At 47.9% G+C, this 19,779-nt stretch overlaps 1 protein-coding gene across 2 annotated transcripts; it reads left to right on the top strand.

Annotated features, from left to right (window-relative positions):
* The first annotated feature begins 778 nt into the window (after nucleotides 1-778).
* LOC118222645 (soluble guanylate cyclase 88E-like) lies at nucleotides 779-13,885 on the top strand. Of its 2 annotated transcripts, XM_035408382.1 has the most exons (18): nucleotides 779-921; nucleotides 1,369-1,509; nucleotides 2,165-2,304; nucleotides 3,495-3,629; nucleotides 4,040-4,163; nucleotides 4,843-4,962; nucleotides 5,933-6,017; nucleotides 6,176-6,262; nucleotides 7,264-7,381; nucleotides 8,075-8,204; nucleotides 9,175-9,321; nucleotides 10,454-10,600; nucleotides 10,918-11,074; nucleotides 11,209-11,318; nucleotides 11,594-11,683; nucleotides 12,431-12,577; nucleotides 12,845-12,982; nucleotides 13,693-13,885. In XM_035408382.1, the coding sequence occupies exons 1-18, from the start codon at nucleotides 802-804 to the stop codon at nucleotides 13,849-13,851; spliced, it is 2,295 nt and encodes a 764-aa protein (XP_035264273.1). In that variant the 5' UTR covers nucleotides 779-801; the 3' UTR covers nucleotides 13,852-13,885. The 2 variants fall into 2 exon arrangements, with proteins under 2 accessions (XP_035264273.1, XP_035264274.1); XM_035408383.1 differs by lacking the exon at nucleotides 779-921 and having other exon boundaries at nucleotides 1,369-1,423.
* Nucleotides 13,886-19,779: the final 5,894 nt, after the last annotated feature.

Below are 19,779 nucleotides of genomic sequence, written 5' to 3'. Positions count from 1 at the left end.
TATATGTGTGTGTGTGTGTGTGTGTGTGTGTGGGTGTGTGCATGTGCTTATGTGTGTGTATGTACATGCATATAGAGCATACACATTCCCCCCAACTTTGGGAAAACATGAAATGCCCCCCCCCCATCCAATATTATCATGTTGTATTTGGTGGAACTATTAGTCCCCCCCCCCCCCCCCCCCCAAAATTTTTTTTTCTGTTTGTCGTCCCCCATCCCAAAGTTGGAAGACCTCCGTCCTTATTTGGGGCAGAGATCAGACTGTCTGACAGGAAGAGGCTCTTGACGGGGCGTCATGTGGCGCTGAGAGCTGGACTCAGAGCGCTGCGGTCTGTTCCTGTCACACGAACAAGGTGCGGGGGCGTGTCCGGGGGCCACCAGGTACTGACAGGTGACAGCGGGACAAAGGCCGGCCGTCTGCAGTCGAGTGTCAGCGTGAGGGGCGTAGACCCTTTTTAAAGGAGTCCTCCGCGTCGTCCCAGGCCAGGAGAGAGAGAGCGGACGTCTCCCGAGAAGCTAACAGGCAGAGAGCGGCGGGGGGAGGAAAACCCGAAAATCGACTCGAGCGTGAGCACGTCTCCCACGGAGACGGACGGCGACAGCGCGGCTCGCGAGACCTCGTTTATATCCCGCGCTGCTCTTCGGCCTCTCTCTTTCCTCCGTCGCCTCCTGGGTGGTTTTTTGGGGTCCTGACCCCCCCACCCCCTCTCCCCCTCCACCCCACCCCCCCGCCCCCCCACCCACCACCCCGGTTACAGGACCTTAGCAGAGCAGCCCCGGCCGCGGTCGCCACGGCAGCGCCATGTACGGCCTCCTGTGTGAGAGCCTGCACGACTTCATCAAGGAGTCGTACGGGGACGACGTGTGGAAGCTGGTGAGGGAGCGAGCGGACGTGAGGCTCCACTCCTTCGTCACTCACCAGGTGGGGAGGCGGGGTGGGGTGGGGGGTGGGGGGGGGTCAGGGGGGCACTTTCACACCTGTCGTGTGAGAGAGCCGCTGTTGACAGATAGCCGAGGGTATCTGGTTTCCTCGGTTTACTGGCCAGGGGGTGTCCTGAGAGACGAGGGAGTTCCTGGTAAGGGGGGGTCGGGGGGAGTTCCATAGCTCTAGAGTTAAGGTCATGTTTATGTGTTTGTGTTTTTGTTTGTGTGCCTGTGTGTTAGTGTGTGTGTGTGTGTCTGTGTATGTTTGTGTGTGTGTGTATAGTATTGTTTGTGTGCATGCATGTGTGTAGTGCTGTTTGAATGTGTGTGTGTGGTGTTGTTTGTGTGTGTGTGTCTATGTGTGTGTGGGTATGTGTGTGTTGTAGTACAATCAATGCAGTGAGTGTGTGATTCCTGAGGTAATTTATTTCCCCCCGCCCCCCAGGTGTACAGTGAAAGTGTGATTCCTCGCATTGCCAAGGCGGCCAGTGGGGTGACAGGTACGCCCTACAATGAACTGATGAACTCCTGGGGCGTCTACTTCCTGGGATTTGTGGGAAAGTACGGATACGACAGGATCCTGAAGGTGAGGGTGAATGCATTCATTCATTCATTCATTCATTCATTCATTCATTCATCATGCAAAACTGATAGGTGTTTGCTTATGCGTTTCAGTGTGTTGAATGTTCTGTACTGTTAGCTTTGGTTATGATTCCATGTGTGTTTCACTGTGTTGAGTTTTCTGTACTGTTAGCTGTTATTAGCTGTTTTGTGTTTGTTTTTTTGATTGTCAATCCTGATTGTGTGTGTCAGTGTTGTGTCTATGATGAGTCAGTGTGTTTGGTTGGTTAGTGTGAAGTCAGTGTGTTCACTGGGTTAGTGTAGAGTCTGTGTTCAGTAGGTTTGTGTTGAGACTGTGTTTTGTGTGTTAGTGCTGAGTTAGTACGTTAGTGTTCAGTCAGCATGTTTAGTAGGCTAGTTTTGAGTCAGTGTGTTTAGTAGGTTAGTGTGGAGTCTGTGTGTTTAGTAGGTTAGTGTTGAGTCAGTGTGTTTGGTAGACTAGTGTTGAGTCTGTGTGTTTAGTAGATTAGTGTTGAGTTTGTGTGTTTAGTAGTTTAGTGTTGAGTTTGTGTGTTTAGTAGGTTAGTGTTGAGTTTGTGCGTTTAGTATGTTAGTGTTCAGTTGGCGTGTTTAGTATGTTAGTGTTGAGTTGGCGTGTTGAGTTCCTGCCTGTGTTGCAGGTACTGGGCCGGCATGTGCGTGACTTTGTGAACGGGCTGGATAACCTCCACGAGTACCTGCGGTTCAGCTACCCCAAAGTGCAGCCCCCCACCTTCTTCTGCCAGGAGGAGTCTGCCACCGGGGTCACCCTGCATTACAGGTCAATACAGAGCCAAAATGGCTTCACCCTGCATTACAGGTCAATACAGAGCCAAAATGGAGTCATCCTGCATTACAGGTCAATACAGACTGAACAATGGGGTCCCCCTGCATTACAATTCAATACAGAGCCAAAATGGGGTCACCCTGCATTACAGGTCAATACAGAGCCAAAATGGGGTCACCCGGCATTACAGGTAAATACAGAGCCAAAATGGGGTCCCCCTGCATTACAGGTCAATTACAGAGCCAAAAAAGTACAGAGAAGGGCAACAAATCTAGCTCCAGGTGTCTAAGAGATTAAATGTGTCACTGAGAAGAAGCTGTTGTTGAAGTATTTTACAATTTGTAAGAGATTCATTTGAATATTTTATACTTTGTTAACAGAGCCAATTGATAGAGTTAGAAGTGACCCGATTACAGTAGACAGTACATGTCGGTAGAGAGCATTATTTATGGATAGAAATATGGATTTGGGATTTGTAGTGTTGTGGAGTATAGGAGACTCAGAACATCTGCACTCAGATAGAGGCAATCTAGATTATAGCAACCCACACGCTAAGGTGAGCTGAATGGTGCAATTTAGTCATTATACTGTCCTTTGCTATTACTTGACTATGTGTGATGCAGCTCTGGTGATGAACAATTTGGAAACACAAACGCAGAGAAGGAAGAGAGACAGAGAAAGGGACAAAGGAGGAGGAGGTTGGAAGGAGAAAGGGCGGAAGAGTTTACCCCTAATGGAAAGCAAAATGCAGCTGCTCGTTCTCTGCTCACTTACCTTTTTGAATCATCTGTTCATTTTCCAATTTCCTTCCATTTCACACCTTTCCCTCTCCCCCTAATTTCACACCTGTGTATTACATTACAGGCTTCTAGCAAACAACATTATTCTGTTCTCCTAATCCAGCTCACGCTGCTGTTTACACAAACTGTTTAGTGCCGTTGTTACATCCCAAGGCTCAAGGGTACAACAGCAGCATCCTACCTGGGACTCGAACCCACAACCTTCAGGTTCCCTAACCTGTTATACCCCACTCTCTCTCTCTGCCCCCCCCCCCTCCGGACGCAGGAGCAAAATGAAGGGAAACCTGCACTATGCTCAAGGGTACAACAGCAGCATCCTACCTGGGACTCAAACCCACAACCTTCGGGTTCCCTAACCCGTTATACCACACTCTCTCCCTGCAGGAGCAAACGGAAGGGCTACCTGCACTACGCCATGGGCCAGCTGCGCCAGATGGGGAAGCAGTTCTACGACACAGACATCCACGTGGAGGTGCTGTCTGAGCAGCTGGTGGGGGACTACTCCCACGTGACCATGAGGTCAGCGCTGGTCACCACGGCGACCTTTTTTTTCCTGCCCCGGCCTTTTGCTCCGCTCTCTCCCCTCAGGAAACAGAGACATGAGTGACCGCGCGAAAGTATTTTTTACAAAACAAAAGCCTGGCGTCGAGCCTGCCCCTTTTTCTGAGTGCTCTGTGAACCCGAAGCATTAATTTGCCTTTATTTTGGTAAATTAAATTAACTAGGTGCTTGATTAATCATTCAAGAGACAAAATGAGAGGACTGTTTGTGTGACCCTCTTTATCATTTTAATTAGGTTAAAATGAGCTTTATCTGTTCTACAAACACTAACAATGCAAAAACAGCATGATGATGATGATAATAATAATAATAATAATAATAATTATTCTGTAACCATGGTTCCTGTGCACAACATGGGGGTTTCCCAGGCTCAACTTTGACAACTCCGCCTACCGCTACATTCAGAAGGAGGACGAGGAGGAGCAGGAGATCCTGCCCATCACCAGTGACTTCTTCTTCGAAGTCTTCCCCTTCAACATCGTCTTCAGACAGGTGCGCGGGCGTGTGTGTGTGGGCGTGTGCGAGGCGACTTATGCTTTATCACTGCTGCGTTACTGTGATTTAATGTGCTCTCTCTCTCTCTCTCTCTCTCTCTGAGAACTGTTTCTGTAATATCTAAAGGAAAAACCAAAAACAGATGAGATTCTTGATATTCAAGCTGTTGACAAGGATTTACAGTAAATCTGTGTGTGTGTGCGTGTGTGTGAGAGCGAGAGAGAGAGAGAGAGAGAGAGAGAGAGAGAGAGAGAGGGAGAATGAGAGAGAGAGAGAAAGAGGGATAAGGAAAGACAGAGTAATAGAGTTAGTAGGGTGTGTAGAAACAGCACTCTGTATGTAACTTGCTCAGCCAACAGGTACAGATATTGAGGGGGGGGGGGGGTTGTGATGGACTGCTGATGGGGGGAGGATGTATCTCTGCTAATTGCGGTATTATTTAACAATTGTGTCTGTCAATGTGCCGCAACATCTGTTTAAACTTGTTTAATTATGCGCTACAATTGACAGTTTCGTAATTTCCCGTTTAATGCTTTACCCCAATCTCATCGTTGGACACCATCCAGACATTGCGCTTCAAGTCTGTGTACATCGCATTACCCGTGCATTTCCCAGTAGGGTTACTCCGGTGTCGATACACCCCTGGTCTGTGGCGTGTGTAATGTCTCTCTTCCAGGACATGGTGGTGCACAACGTGGGCTCTGGCCTGGCCACCGTCTTCCCCGACCTGGACGGGAAGAAGATCAACGACGCCTTCCTGTTGGCACGCCCCCTGGTGGAGTTCACCTGGAACATGGTGAGGTGCCAGGGGGGGCCTCGCTTTGCTAATGCGTGTAATTTAGGGCAAGGCAAGAACTCCGGGTGAAACAAACGTACCGGAGTCGAGATGTAGGAATCAGTATAGGATTCATGTGAGGCATTTGCCTCAGCACAAGGTACAGTGATATGCCAGACATTAATCTGATTGGCTCAGGACTATGGACAAGCATTGTACGGAAACCAACAAGGGTCATAATAATGTAAGACGATGCACAAGTTTTGCAAAAGATATTGCAGTACATACATTTTTGACTTGGCTATACATTTGTCAGTACGCAATATACTAGACAGGATTCTTTCTTGATGGCCAAGCAACAGGCTGTTCGAATGAAACCCCCTGTAGTCAGCTGTTCTATAACCACTCAAAGGGGGTGCAAACTCCATTTAACACATACAGGTGGCCTATTTTGGGTCCACTTAACCATGTAGTTGTGTTACGTGTAAGTTGCCATGGCAACTCCACATGCAGCTGACCATTTTACAGACAGGCTGTGTGCTGTCACAGGAGCCTTTTAGAAGGTGACGGCCCATATCCTGGTGGGTTCGCAGACCCCTGGAGGTCCTTGCAGGTACTGCAGTGGACCCCTGGCCAGACTGGATATGCAGTGACTAATCGACTACATGTAGATTTGGGAAAATATTTAAAAATAATAAAACTTTTTAAAAACTTAAAATGCTTTGAGCCTATGTGGGGATGGGGGGGGGGGGGGGTTCCCTGGACCAGAAAACCCCTTGAAAACCCTGGCCAAATGTGACAGGACAGATGGAGGCCGCGTGCCAAAACATGCTGGTTTTAAAAGTTAAAGATTAACCTCTTTAGTTGAACTACCAGGCATAGCCAGAATTTCCATAAGCATCTAGAGCATCCTATAATTTGTGAGCCACCGCAGAATTACCAATGAGTCGCAGCCGCTGAGACGGGCGTGTCCTCTGCTTCGTCTTCGCAGATCATCTCGCACCCCAACAACCTGTTTGAGATCATGTCCAAGGAGCCGGTGAAGAGGGAGAGGAACCTGCACAACCGCGTCCAGAGTAAGGTGCCATTTTTTTGGGGGGGAGGGTCAGGTGTCCGCCTCCCCTGTCGTCACATGACCCGGTCTGTTGAAACTTTTGAGCACAGTCGATGGTGGAAAGGCGGTGTTTTTTTTTTGTTTTTTATTTTAACCATGCCTGTGGATCTGCTTTCGTAGATTCCGACTACGAAAACACCAACCGCTCTGCGGACGTCGACGTGGAGCTCATGGCCTTCCAGTCCATCATCGGAGACGACTACAAAGGTGAGAGCCGAGATCGGCCGACCCAGAATGCATTGCTCCAACGTGGTTTAGTGTTTTATAACTTTGGAGTGTCTGCTTATTATCACATGTCTCTTGTTCAGTGATTGATTTTTTTTTAAACTGCAGAACTGCAGAATAGGCTTTGTTAGCCTAGCCGAGCTGTGAATAGCTAACGTGCGCTCAAGAGGACACGCCGTCGACGTTCGCTTCCTCTCGCGTTCGACGACCTTCGTCAGACTGTCGATTTTGCGCAAGCCGCTGACATTCACAGCGTTTTATTTCGGGTTTTTTTTTTAAACGAAGGTCACAGTCTGTAGACGTACCCCCCTGTTGTCGGTTTGAGGAGGCTGGCGCGGTTGAACGGAGACAAAAGAGACAAAGAGCTGAACTTAACTGAACTGCGGTTAAGTGGCGGGCCGGGATGAAAGCCCGCAGACAAAGGGGTCCTTGAGATGGTGCAGATCGATTTGTTGAACCCCGGAGCGTGAAGCCTGCTCTGAATTCGGGATGCGAGCCCGTGTCTCGCTCACACACAGACCCTGTGTGGCTGCTCTCCTGTGGAGACAAAGCGAAAAGCGATGCCCCAGTTCTGGGAGAATAGCCCTCTCAGCACGCTTGTCTGTGCAGGGTAGCTGTGCAACCTGCTGACAGACCCTCCTCTGAATGAGGATTAGTCATTTATAAGATGTTTAAGTGGCTGTGTGTAATCCAAGGCAGGGGTTTCTGTGATTGGCTGGTATGGTGTTCAAACTAAGGTTAGGGTTCTGTGATTGGCTTGTGTTGTGTTCAAACAAAGGTTGGGGTTATGTGGTTGAGTGGAACTGTGTTCAAATGAAAGTAGGGGTTCTGTGGTCGGATGGTACTGTGTTCAAGCTAAGACAGGGCTGCTGTGATTGGACTGTGCTGTGTTTGACCTGACGCAGGGGTTCTGTGATTGGCTGTTAATGTGTTCAAGCTAAGACAGGGCTGCTGTGATTGGACTGTGCTGTGCTTGAACGCAGACGGCAACAGCGCCAATGCCATGGAGAGCTGGGGAGACGGCAGCCGCTGTCTGAAGCTGAAGGGACAGATGAGATACATGCCCGAGTGGGAGTCCATCATCTTCCTGGGGACACCTGTGTGAGACACAGACTCACCTGTACATGCACCTGCAAACTAAACTGCATACAAACTCACCTGTACATGCACCTGCAAACTGAACTGCATACAAACTCACCTGCACATGCACCTGCAAACTAAACTGCACACAAACTCACCTGTACATGCACCTGCAAACTAAACTGCACACAGACTCACCTGCACATGCACCTGCAAACTAAACTGCACACAGACTCACCTGTACATGCACCTGCAAACTAAACTGCATACAAGCACACCTGTACCTGCACCTGCAAACTAAACTGCATACAAACTCACCTGTACATACACCTGCAAACTAAACTGCATACAAACTCACCTGTACATGCACCTGCAAACTAAACTGCACACAAGCACACCTATACATGCACCTGCAAACTAAACTGCACACAAGCACACCTATACAAGCACGTGTAAACTAAACGGCATACAAGCACACCTGTACATGCACCTGCAAACTAAACTGCACACAAGCACACCTATACAAGCACGTGTAAACTAAACGGCATACAAGCACACCTGTACATGCACCTGCAAACGAAACTGCACACAAGCACACCTATACAAGCACGTGTAAACTAAACGGCATACAAGCACACCTGTACATGCACCTGCAAACTGAACTGCACACAAGCACACCAATATAATATAATATTTGACTGTTCTGTTGTGCAGAATGGAGAGTCTGAGTGCCATGTTTAAGACTGGCCTGTACATCAACGACCTGAGCATGCATGACTCCAGCCGGGACCTGGTGCTGGCCGGGACACAGCAGTCAGAGGAGCTGAAACGGGCCCTGATTCAGGTAGAGACCGCAGCTTTCGCTGTGTGACAGGTACACACAAACACGCACACGCACGCACACGCACAGGCAAGCACACACGCACACACGTACGCAGACACACACACGCATAGGCACGCACACACAGACACACATATGCAGGCACGCATGCACACACACACGCACACATGCACACAGACACACATGCACAGGCACACACACACACACACACACACACTTAGAAAGTCTGTGCCTTTCTAAGGCTGTATGTGTGGGCATTGTATGGTCTCTAAAGACATGTTAAAAATGGCATGTTCAAAACCTACATTTATCTTTTATTCAAATCATTTTGAAGTCATGTGTCTGAAGCAGCCTGTTCTGGTGTTCATAGCTATGGGAATAGTACAAATTTGTATAAAAGTATGGGTTATTTGTCTGGTAACAATTCAGCTGGAACGCCACGAGCCACTTTCTAACACTAGTGTGTAATTTAAAAAGTGAGGTGGCTTGTAATCATTTGCCAGAATCATTTTCTGTTATGTTTTTTGCAAAATTACACGGTACTTACACAAGATGACGGTGCCAACATTCAGATCTCTAAAAAAGCTCTCTTTCAGACTGTTGCTGAGTTACCTCTGCCTTTGTAGAATTCTACTTTGGAAGGAAATTTAAGAATCGGCATTATCCTCTTTTTTGGACAAAGATGCACCAGCGATGTATTTTTCACACAAATATATGCCCTGTATTGACATATACACACTTCACTTCCTGTGTGCGACGTATACACGCTTCACTTCCTGTCTGCGACAGACACGCCCCACCGGCGTTTCACTTGCGTGTGACATACTTGGGTGCCCCCGACCAGTTCCAGGTATTTGACGTGTTCTATGATCTCACGCACACCTGGTCCAACTAATCAATGGGCTTCACTGGTAGAATCAGGTGTGCTTGAGATGGAACACATCACATACCTTTTCTTTTTTTTTGACTGCAGGAACAAAAGAAGTCCAGCAAGCTGGAGGAGAGCATGAAGATGCTGGACTACGAGATGAAGAAGACGGACGACCTGCTGTACAGGATGATCCCCAAACCTGTGGCCAAAAGGCTCCGTAAGGGAGAACCGGCCGTCAACACCTGCGAGGTCAGAGCTCTTGTTGATCTTTAAACTGCGAGGGCCGTCTGGGTAGTGTAGAGGTATAAGCACTCGCCTACCACCACAGAGCCCCGGGTTCAATCCCCGGCAGCGGTACTTCCAGCTTGGTGAGACGTTCCTACGAACACAATTAGCAGTGTTCGCAGGTGGGAAGCCGGTGAGGAGTATGAGTCCTGAGTTGCATTAGCGACTCCTACTGGTTGGTCGGGGCGCCTGTTCAGCAGGGAGGGGATCTGGGGGAGGTAGCGCTACGCTCTCCCAGTGAAACTCCTCGCTGTCAGGTGAAAAGAAGCGGCTGGCGACTCCACATGTATCGGAGGAGGCATGTGGCAGTCTACACCCTCCCCAGACCGAGAGAGGATAGCGCATCGACCAGGACCGTGATACACACAGGGAATTGGAATAACGACTAAATTGGGGAGAAAATGGCAGAAAATGGCAACAAAAATTAAAAAATAAACTGTGTAACATTCTAAGGAAGTATCAGATGTTCTGTGTTGATGATTTATAAGTTTACACATTGTACAGAATGAATAGGAAACGCGCCCGGTCTTGTTGGCTGTGAGGATGGCTGGTCATGTTGGCTGTGAGGTTGACTGATCATGTTGACTGTGAGGATGGCTGGTCATGTTGACTGTGAGGTTGGCTGGTCATGTTGACTGTGAGGATGGCTGGTCATGTTGTCTGTGAGGTTGGCTGGTCATGTTGTCTGTGAGGTTGGCTGGTCATGTTGACTGTAAGGTTAGCTGGTCATGTTGACTGTGAGGATGGCTGGGCATGTTGACTGTGAGGATGGCTGGTCATGTTGTCTGTGAGGATGGCTGGTCATGTTGACTGTGAGGTTGGCTGGTCATGTTGACTGTGAGGTTGGCTGGTCATGTTGACTGTGAGGATGGCTGGTCATGTTGACTGTGAGGTTAGCTGGTCATGTTGACTGTGAGGATGGCTGGGCATGTTGACTGTGAGGATGGCTGGTCATGTTGTCTGTGAGGATGGCTGGTCATGTTGACTGTGAGGTTGGCTGGTCATGTTGACTGTGAGGATGGCTGGTCATGTTGACTGTGAGGTTGGCTGGTCATGTTGACTGTGAGGTTGGCTGCTCTTCCTGTCCAATGACCAGGTATTCCCGGATGTGACCATCCTCTTCAGCGACGTGGTCGGCTTCACGCGCATATGCAGCCACATCACGCCCATGCAGGTGGTGTCCATGCTGAACACCATGTACACGCTCTTCGACACGCTCAGCGAGAAACACCGCGTCTTCAAGGTCGGCCTGCGGTGTGTGTGTGTGTGTGTGTGTGTGCGGGTGCGTGTGTGTCTATGCATCCATGTGCCTACATGAGTGTACCTTTAGATTGGCTAATAGGACAAACTGTTGGAATGACTTGTTGGGTGGACCTTTGGAATGGCTTGCAGGGTAGACCATTGGAGTGGCTTGTACGGTAGAATGTTAGAATGGCTTGTAGGGTAGACTGCTGGAATTGCTTGTAGGGTAGACCATTGGAATGGCTTGTAGGGTAGACTGTTAGAATAGCTTGTAGGGTAGACCGTTGGCCAATTCGCTCCCTGTTCATTCCTTCCCAGGTGGAAACCATTGGCGATGCCTACATGGTGGTTGCTGGGGCACCGGAGAAGACCAAATACCACGCCCACAACATCTGCGACATGGCGCTGGACATGGTCCGGTCCATCGACCACCTGAAGGACCCGTCCAACGGGAACAACATCCAGATCCGAGTTGGTGAGTGCAGCGGGTCTGGCTTAAAATCACGTCTGAATTCACCAAATGAGCTGAAAGTTCATGACCTGAAAAATGTTCCTTGAGGATTTTAAAGTTTCCAAATTGAAATGTCAATGTATCTCAAATTTTTTTAGGAATTCACTCCGGAATGGTGGTAGCGGGAGTGGTGGGGCACAAGATGCCGCGGTATGGTCTCCATGGCGACACGGTGCACACGGCTTCTGCCATGGAGAGCAATGGGAAGGTACGGCGTGCTTGGTGCATCGCAGGGAGGGCTGACTATCACGATTTTGACATAACTAAATTTAATTCAATCTGTTACAGCATAACGTTAATATTGTATTCGCTTGATTCTTCTAATGTGGCGACAGAAGTTTACTTTGTATTTAAAGTTCCTCTGGTATTGTGAATTGCTTGGTGGTATGAAATGACGTGGGGCCAAGCTCACACCTGTTACGGCTGATGGTAAATAACTTCAAAATTAATAAGAGATGATGGTTTCTCATTGTGCTGCTACAGGAGATGCATATTCAGCTGAGCAGCGCTACATATGAGCACCTGAAGGGCAGCCATTTTATCTTTGAGCGAAGGGGAACTATCACCATCAAGGTTAGCACAGTCACCAACTGCACTTTTGACCAAGTGCGCTGTCACATGATCACTCCCCATCTGTCAGTATCTATGGCAACCAAATCTGTACTGCTGTGACCTCATCAGCTAATCAGAGGTCAGAGGTCTCTTGTATGGTTTAATTTATCAGTGAAATTGTTTAGACTCCACAATATCTGTACGTCTTCACTGGAGGAAAAATTCACCCAGAAACAAAACAAATAAAGAGGTGCATTTTCAGATAATAAAAACTCCTTCATGTGAGTGCTTTATTCGTAATTATAAAAATAAAAAAATAACGTGAATAAAAGCACATATCATTAAAACAGTAAAACCAAAGAGTAAAGAGTAAAAAGTCTAAATAATAAAATAAAACAAATTACAATTCAAAGAAAGCTGTTTGAATGCAGGATTAATTAACTAATTGGTCCTGGCTGCCCGTTAGTGTTTGGGAATATCATTAGTCCCACAGAAGACGGAGGCAGGCGGGAGAGCTTGCAGCTGGTGATAACAGCCTTCAAAGACACGCGTTGATTACGGCAACCTTTCATCACACACGTCTGCTCTTTCATTGCCTAATTATTGGCTGCTCTTTGTAGTTAATGACCCAGGTTGCTGATTGGACGCTTGTGCAGAAACGGAAATCGTAGTCTTTGAGCCTCAGTCGGAGGAAATTAACATTTGTGTGTGGTATCAAAAGCCATCCTCTGTATTTAATTATGATTATTATTTTTTTGTGGCTCCCAGGGCAACGTGGAAATTGAGACGTACTGGCTGAAGGGAAAGAGAGACAAAGACGGAAATGCCCAGGCGGCCTGTCCTCAGCTCGAGACCCAAACCATCAGCAAAGCCACCATCTCCCCACCGGACCCCCCTATCAACGAGGACGTGTTGGTACGGCCCACTCTTTTTTCCTCTCAGTCTGTCTGTCAGTCTGTCTGCCTGTCTCTTTCTCTCTCCAGTGAGCTATGTATGGTTTATTTTCTTTCCTTTCTCTTTGATCCGTCTTTGTCTTCACTCAACACATCCGTCTGTAAACGTTTTTCTCAGTTTGGCGAGAGTACTTCCCAAAAGCTGTGCAGGCTCTCATGTTGGAAGGTACCATTTCCAGTGACCGCGAGGGGGGGTTGGGTGTGGGTGTCCTCACCCTGGTCCCCGCAGGTCTTTCCCTCTGTGGCGGGTGAGGATGAGGAGGACGTGAAGTCTGTTCCCTCCCATCGAATCAAGATGGAGGCCTCTGGTAACTCCCTGGAAGAGTCCACGGAGGAATGCAGGGTGGAGGACTCCTCTGTGAGCAAGGTGAGAGGGGGGAGGGGCCTGGTGTTTATATTGGGAGGTGGGTGTGGTTTGTCCCAGGAGACTCCCACCAGCTATTGAAATTAGTCCCATAGTTATTACATGGGTGAGAACACCCACAAGGTATTTATTAGTGAATACAGCGGTAATATCCTCACAAATATCACATTATGCCATGCAATGAAATTGTGTGGTTTACTGTCCTTCTCTATGAACTCATCCCCATGTGGTTTACTGTCCTTCTCTATGAACTCAACCCCACGTGGTTTACTGTCCTTCTCTATGAACTCATCCCATGTGGTTTCCTGTCCTTCTCTATGAACTCAACCCCACGTGGTTTACTATCCTTCTCAATGAAGTCATCCCCACGTGGTTTACTGTCCTTCTCTATGAACCCATCCCCATGTGGTTTCCTGTCCTTCTCTATGAACTCATCCCCATGTGGTTTACTGTCCTTCTCTATGAACTCATCCCCATGTGGTTTCCTGTCCTTCTCTATGAACTCATCCCATGTGGTTTTCTGTCCTTCTCTATGAACTCATCCCCATGTGGTCTACCGTCTTTCTCTATGAACTCATCCCCATGTGGTTTCCTGTCCTTCTCTATGAACTCATCCCCACGTGGTTTACTGTCCTTCTCTATGAACTCATCCCCGTGTGGTTTACTGTCCTTCTCATTGAACTCACCCTCATGTGGTCTACCGTCCTTCTCAGTCGCACTACAAGGACACGCTCCAGGACAGCGGCCTGCAGGACGGGCACATCGAGCTGAACTCGGCCGAGTTCAACGGGCGCGACTCCATCATGGCGTCCCCCGAGGGCTCCTGCGACTCCCGCGGCTTCGAAAAGAGCGCCATGTGCTGCCTGTCCTGAAGCGGGATGCCGTGAGGTCACACCCCCCCCCCCCCCCCCCGCCCCCTCCCTTACCCCCCTGCCCCTCTCCTTCCACCCTGCAGGACACACAAAGCTCTTATAATGACACCTTTGCTACATTCACATGGATCAGGCTAGATGGTGGACGGCAGAACGACACTTTTGGGATGATAAAGGAAAAAAAGCAAGATGGCACGAGGGCGCATAATGTGTACGTTGCTCTGGTGATGTTGCTAGGCGATAGAACTGTACAAACGGCTATTTCCAGCATGGGCAGGAGTATTGTGCTTGGTTATAGCTCTTTGTCTATATTTGGGGGGGAAAAAAGGCGACAAAATTAATTTCTCGTATTCCATATTCATGTTGTGTTGTGTTGTGCCACATCTAAAACTTGAATCAATTTAACTTCGAAGGTAATCCCCGTCCTGCGCATTCTTCGCCATCCTAACCAAATTTCACCATTGTGTGCTCTTGTCCACTACAATGACTGATCCGATTTGCTGTCTGACCATTGACCGTGAACCATGTGAAAGCAGCATTGGGGCTATGACGTGTGTAACTCATTATTATACTTATTTGCGTATATCCTACTGTGGATTCATCTCGGTTTTCAATGTTGTGGAGAAAGGAGGGAAAAAAATGTGATTTGGTCATTGATGACAGACACACCAGGGTTTCTTGGGAGATTTGGCTCTCTTGCCTCATCGGTGGCTCTTGAAATGTTAAGCTTTTAACCTCTATGTATCCATCAAATTCTTTTTCTGCGTTGCCTTTTCTTCTAGAGCTGCGTTAGTTGGCTTTTACCTGCTCTTTAGCTTATCAGACAGAACCACAGCACATGGTGAGGATGTATATTTATAGTACGGTCCCAGGTCTATGATTCAAACATGGTTCACCCAGTATGGATGTAAATACCCGCAAATAAAAGCTGACAGTTTGCACTTTAAGCTCATTGCTTCACTTCAGATCCAATGCGTTGGAGTAGATGGCCAAAACTACAAACGTTGTGTCACAGTCAAAATACCTTTACAGATTGCACTGTATATACTTTATACTTTTTATTTACATAGGACATGTCTTCAAACTCAAAGCACTTTTTAAATAAAATTCAAACTGGTCAGGGAAATATTTGCACAAGGTTTTTCCTGGATTCGTTTGCATGTCAGGTCTGTACTTTCCTGCCATCTGATTAGGTGGATCAGGAGCATGCTCAGTGGAATCAAAATAGACTCATCTCATCTCGGCTCCTCCCTGTTTCTAGGGATTCTTATTTTATTATCAGCCTTCCACTAAGTGTCTGTCACCTTCCCCTGTTCTTTCTGCACTTCTGTTTTTGAACCTAGTAACTGAAATAAATGGGCTGTCCACTTCTATTGAAAATTTGTATTCCTTTTTTATTATACTCCCAACTGCTCATTCGTAGCCTGATTGAAAACATCAGGTGTGCATCAGCAGGGAACACAATTTTACTGATGAACACAGTGTGCTAAAACAGAATCTTTAGCCGCTTCTTTAACAATTAACAGAGGGAAGAGAAGATCGACTCCACAAATCACACTTTCAGGACACTCCTATTTATCCAGAATATTCATGAAGAGTAGTAAAGTCATATAAAGCATAATGACATATTGAAAAGGATAGTTCCTTGGCAGCTGAACATCAAGTACTGCACTGTCCCTCCATACCTGGAGCTAAGAACCTTCCTCTGTCGTTCCCCTGACAACGCAGGCTATAACAAGAGTGCACCTGTAAATATGATTGATGTTAAGGAACAGTGGCTTTTTTTAGTGCTGGTGCATTTCGCCTTTAGAGGTGTTTTATGGGCTATATAGGCTGGAGTTAATATGTCCGTTAGTTCTGACGCTGAGTCAACAGGTGGATAGCAGCTCATTATCCAGTGGCTCCCAACCCTGTTCCTGGAGATCTACCGTCCTGTAGGTTTTCACTCCAACCCTAACAAAGCTACTCCTCATTCAACAGCTAGAGCAGAGCTGCCCAACCCTGTTCCTGGAGATCTACCATCCTGTAGGTTTTCACTCCAACCCTAACAAAGCTACACCTCATTCAGCAGCTAGAGCAGGGCCGCCCAACCCTGTTCCTGGAGATCTACCGTCCTGTAGGTTTTCACTCCAACCCTGACAAATCCACAACTTATTATTCAACAGCTAAAGATCTTTAAAATCAAAAGCTGCTGATTGGTAGAATCAGGTGTGTCAAATTAGGGTTGAAATGGAAACCTGTCGGGGGGTATATCTCCAGGAACAGGGTCGGGAACCAGTGACATGGTCATTATCGCCTGGTGCTTTCCTCACCAGTGGGGCTGCTACATTACATTACATTACATTACAGGCATTTAGCAGACGCTCGTATCCAGAGCAACTTACAGAAACGTTTTTACATAGCATTCATACAGCTGGATAATCAATCTGTTAATTTTCCAGGCGAGGCAGTTCAGGTAATCGTTAGTACAGTGAGTACCTCACTCTCCTTTCTCTTCTCCAAACAGCACGAACTACCTGTCAATAACCAGGGCGTGCGGCTGCCACGGGGGAAAAAAAGAGAGAAAAAGATTGCTTATTTGTTCTGAGGTTTAGTAAATGAGCCGTCTAGACAGCCAGGGAAAAAAGCATTTTAAATGTTGTGAGTGATGTCCCTGTGTGCACAGAAACAGATCAGACGGAAACGCTTTCAATCCACAAATTTGCTTTACTGCTGAAGCAAAAAAAAAAACAAAACAAAAAAAAGAAAGACATACATAATTGAATAAAAATCCATTACACGTGTAAAACCCACAACAAGCACGCAGGTAGTGGTTCCTTTTATGGACGCCCCTCAGTCGACAAGTATATTGATCCTCCATTTCATGGAGCGCAGTTCACACACCGTGACTCACACGTCTGAGTGACACACGGAACACGTGGACGAAAAACACGCGTGAACCGCGATCGCTGAGCATCAACAGCTGATGCGGAAAGCCACATATAACCAATATGTATATAACCAGAACCATATGACCACGTGTAGTTTGATGCCTATAAAACTTTCACAACAGCGAAATGCTGGTGCAATACACTTGACCTGGCATTCGATCTCAAATCATGGTGGGTGTTATCCCTTTTTGATTACCATTTATTAGTATTTTTTGGGGGGGGGCGCATGGTGGTTGTCGTCCTGCTCAGATCGAGTTCCCCACCGAGGGGCAGGAGGAGCTCCGGCGGAAGGTGGCTTCCTCCCGGTCCAGGCTGCAGCTGGGGGCGGGGCGTCGCTCTTTGGGGAGGGGCTCCAGGGTGCAGCGGAAACAGAAGGCGTAGAAGAAGGCCACCAGCAGCAGGAAGCACACCACGCTGAAGATGATGACGATGAGGATGGTGTGCACGTGCATGTGCGCGTCGTACGGCGGGAACCCGGGGGGGACGGTCGCCATGGGCATCGGGGTTGGGGTGGGGGCGGCGGCGGGCGCGGACGAGGTCACGGGCGAGGTCGGGCCCCCCGAGACCAGGAAAAGGGCGTCCGTCATGGCACTGTCCCGTCTCTCCCTCTCAGGGTCGACCCAGATGCACAGAACTCAGCTCTCTGTCCCCAAATTGCAGGCTCTGGAGAGGGAGGATCTGTACAGGAAGTGGAGAGGGAGGATTAGTACAGGAAGTGGAGAGGGTGGATTAGTACAGGAAGTGGAGAGGGAGGATCTGTACAGGAAGTGGAGAGGGTGGGTTAGTACAGGAAGTGGAGAGGGTGGATTAGTACAGGAAGTGGAGAGGGAGGATTAGTACAGGAAGTGGAGAGGGAGGATTAGTACAGGAAGTGGAGAGGGTGGATTAGTACAGGAAGTGGAGAGGGAGGATCTGTACAGGAAGTGGAGAGGGTGGATTAGTACAGGAAGTGGAGAGGGTGGATTAGTACAGGAAGTGGAAAGGGAGGATCTGTACAGGAAGTGGAGAGGGTGGAAGTGTGAGACGATATACTTGATTGATTGCTCCACCATCTGAAATGGAGCATCATTAAACAAACAGACCTCGAGTCGCATTGAGCATGTGTGTCGTTCAAAGCATACTGAAGCCCTAACTTGAGCCCTTCTCTCCAGACAAAGTAGAAACGTTTGCGCTGATGGGGACACTGTGCCCTAGGAGGTGCGGTCTCTAGTTCCTTTGGCGCTCTTCTGTAAACTTTAGTGGGAGGCTGCACTACAGTCCCAGACAGATTATATTACTCTGTAGTCCCACCACAGACCCCTGTGAGGATTGATTGTACCTGCCCCCTGCATAGCTTAGCACCTTTGGTCACGGGTTGTTATTTTGCATGTAAGCCAAGTTCTCAGTTGACCTTCCGGGCTGAATGAAGCTTAATATATGGTGAAGGGAATAACACGTGCAAAGAAATTAAGCTTCTGTCATATGTTATGTTAACTGCAGTTAGCTGACATTTAGAATTAATTACAGTGCATTAAAAATAGCCTGTATATACGCCTGAGTTATATCACAACAGTTAGCAGGCAAATAAATGAGATCCATGGCCTTGCTTGAACATGAAGGGTTTAATAAATATGCTCTATACCTTACATTGTGCCTTTAAAATAATATTGCACTCAACCTTAACCAAGAATGTGATTTTACACGGACCAAAATTAAAAGTTCTACAGATAGGACTACTACTAGCTGCAAGGTAGTTCACCATCAGTTACATTGACAGGCATCATAAACATAGCAACACTTACACTCAAGGACACAACACACAAACAAGCATGTTCCCCCCCCCCACACACACACACACGTTCCCACCTCTTTCACACACACACACCCCCCGACACACACACACACACACACACACACTCCTTCACACACACCCCATGCACACCCACACACACACACCTCTTTCACACACACACACACACACACACACACCCTCTTTCACACACACCCCATGCACACCCACACACACACACCTCTTTCACACCCACATGCACACACACACACACACACACACACACATACTCTTTTCTCACCTCGTCTATGCTGTCCCGTCCTCCGGTGTCTCTACTGTGTGGTAAGGAGTCTCCACATCCCAAAGGAGTGGTTCGGTTCCAGAAGAGAAGAGGAGATGAAAGTCAGGAAAAAAAGGAAGTGTGTGTGTGTGTGTGTGAGAGAGAGAGAGAGAGAGAGAGAGAGAGAGAGAGAGGGGATGGGGGATGGGGGAGGTGGGGGGTCTGAGAGGCAAGGTTTCCATGGCAACGCTCGCTTAGACTGAAAGTGCAGGGGTGTGACATCAACACTTGATTCCGACGGGCGACTGGGTTTGACAGAGAAATAATGACCAGGAGCTCAGGTGCGAAACTCAGCCCTGTCTCAGCTTGGAGAAGCATTCATAAATTGCTTTTTTTGCATTTGCTTTTTTTTTTTCTTTTTTGCATGAGGTCGGCCCCTCGAGAGATGCATTTCATTTAACAATGAAGAGGGACGGGGGGGTACTGAATCAGGTAGCTGACTAACAATAAGGCACTCATTGGCTATTTTAGGAAAAAATGAACAATCCCTTAGTAAATGGTAAATGGACTGCATTTATATAGCACTTTTATCCAAAGCGCTTTACAATTGATGCCTCTCATTCACCCATTCACACTCACACACACACACACACCAACGGTGACAGGCTGCCATGCAATGTACCAATTAGGGGTTATGTGTCTTACTCAGGGACACTTCGACACTCCCAGGGCGGGGGAATCGAATCGGCAACCCTCCGACTGCCGAGCAACCGCTCTTACCTCCTGAGCTATGCCACCCCTATAACCGCTCTTACCTCCTGAGCTATGTCGCCCCTTAGTGAGCGTGATGCCCACGTTTAACCCCCGGTCAGATTTACATGACCTTGTAACATCTGTCTATGATTTCTTCAGTCTCAAAATGTGGTCATCTTTAAATCTACGGTCAGCTT

This window comes from Anguilla anguilla, chromosome 3 (assembly GCF_013347855.1).
Source record: "Anguilla anguilla isolate fAngAng1 chromosome 3, fAngAng1.pri, whole genome shotgun sequence".
NCBI lineage: Eukaryota > Metazoa > Chordata > Actinopteri > Anguilliformes > Anguillidae > Anguilla > Anguilla anguilla.
This window is presented reverse-complemented; position numbering and strand designations above follow the sequence as displayed.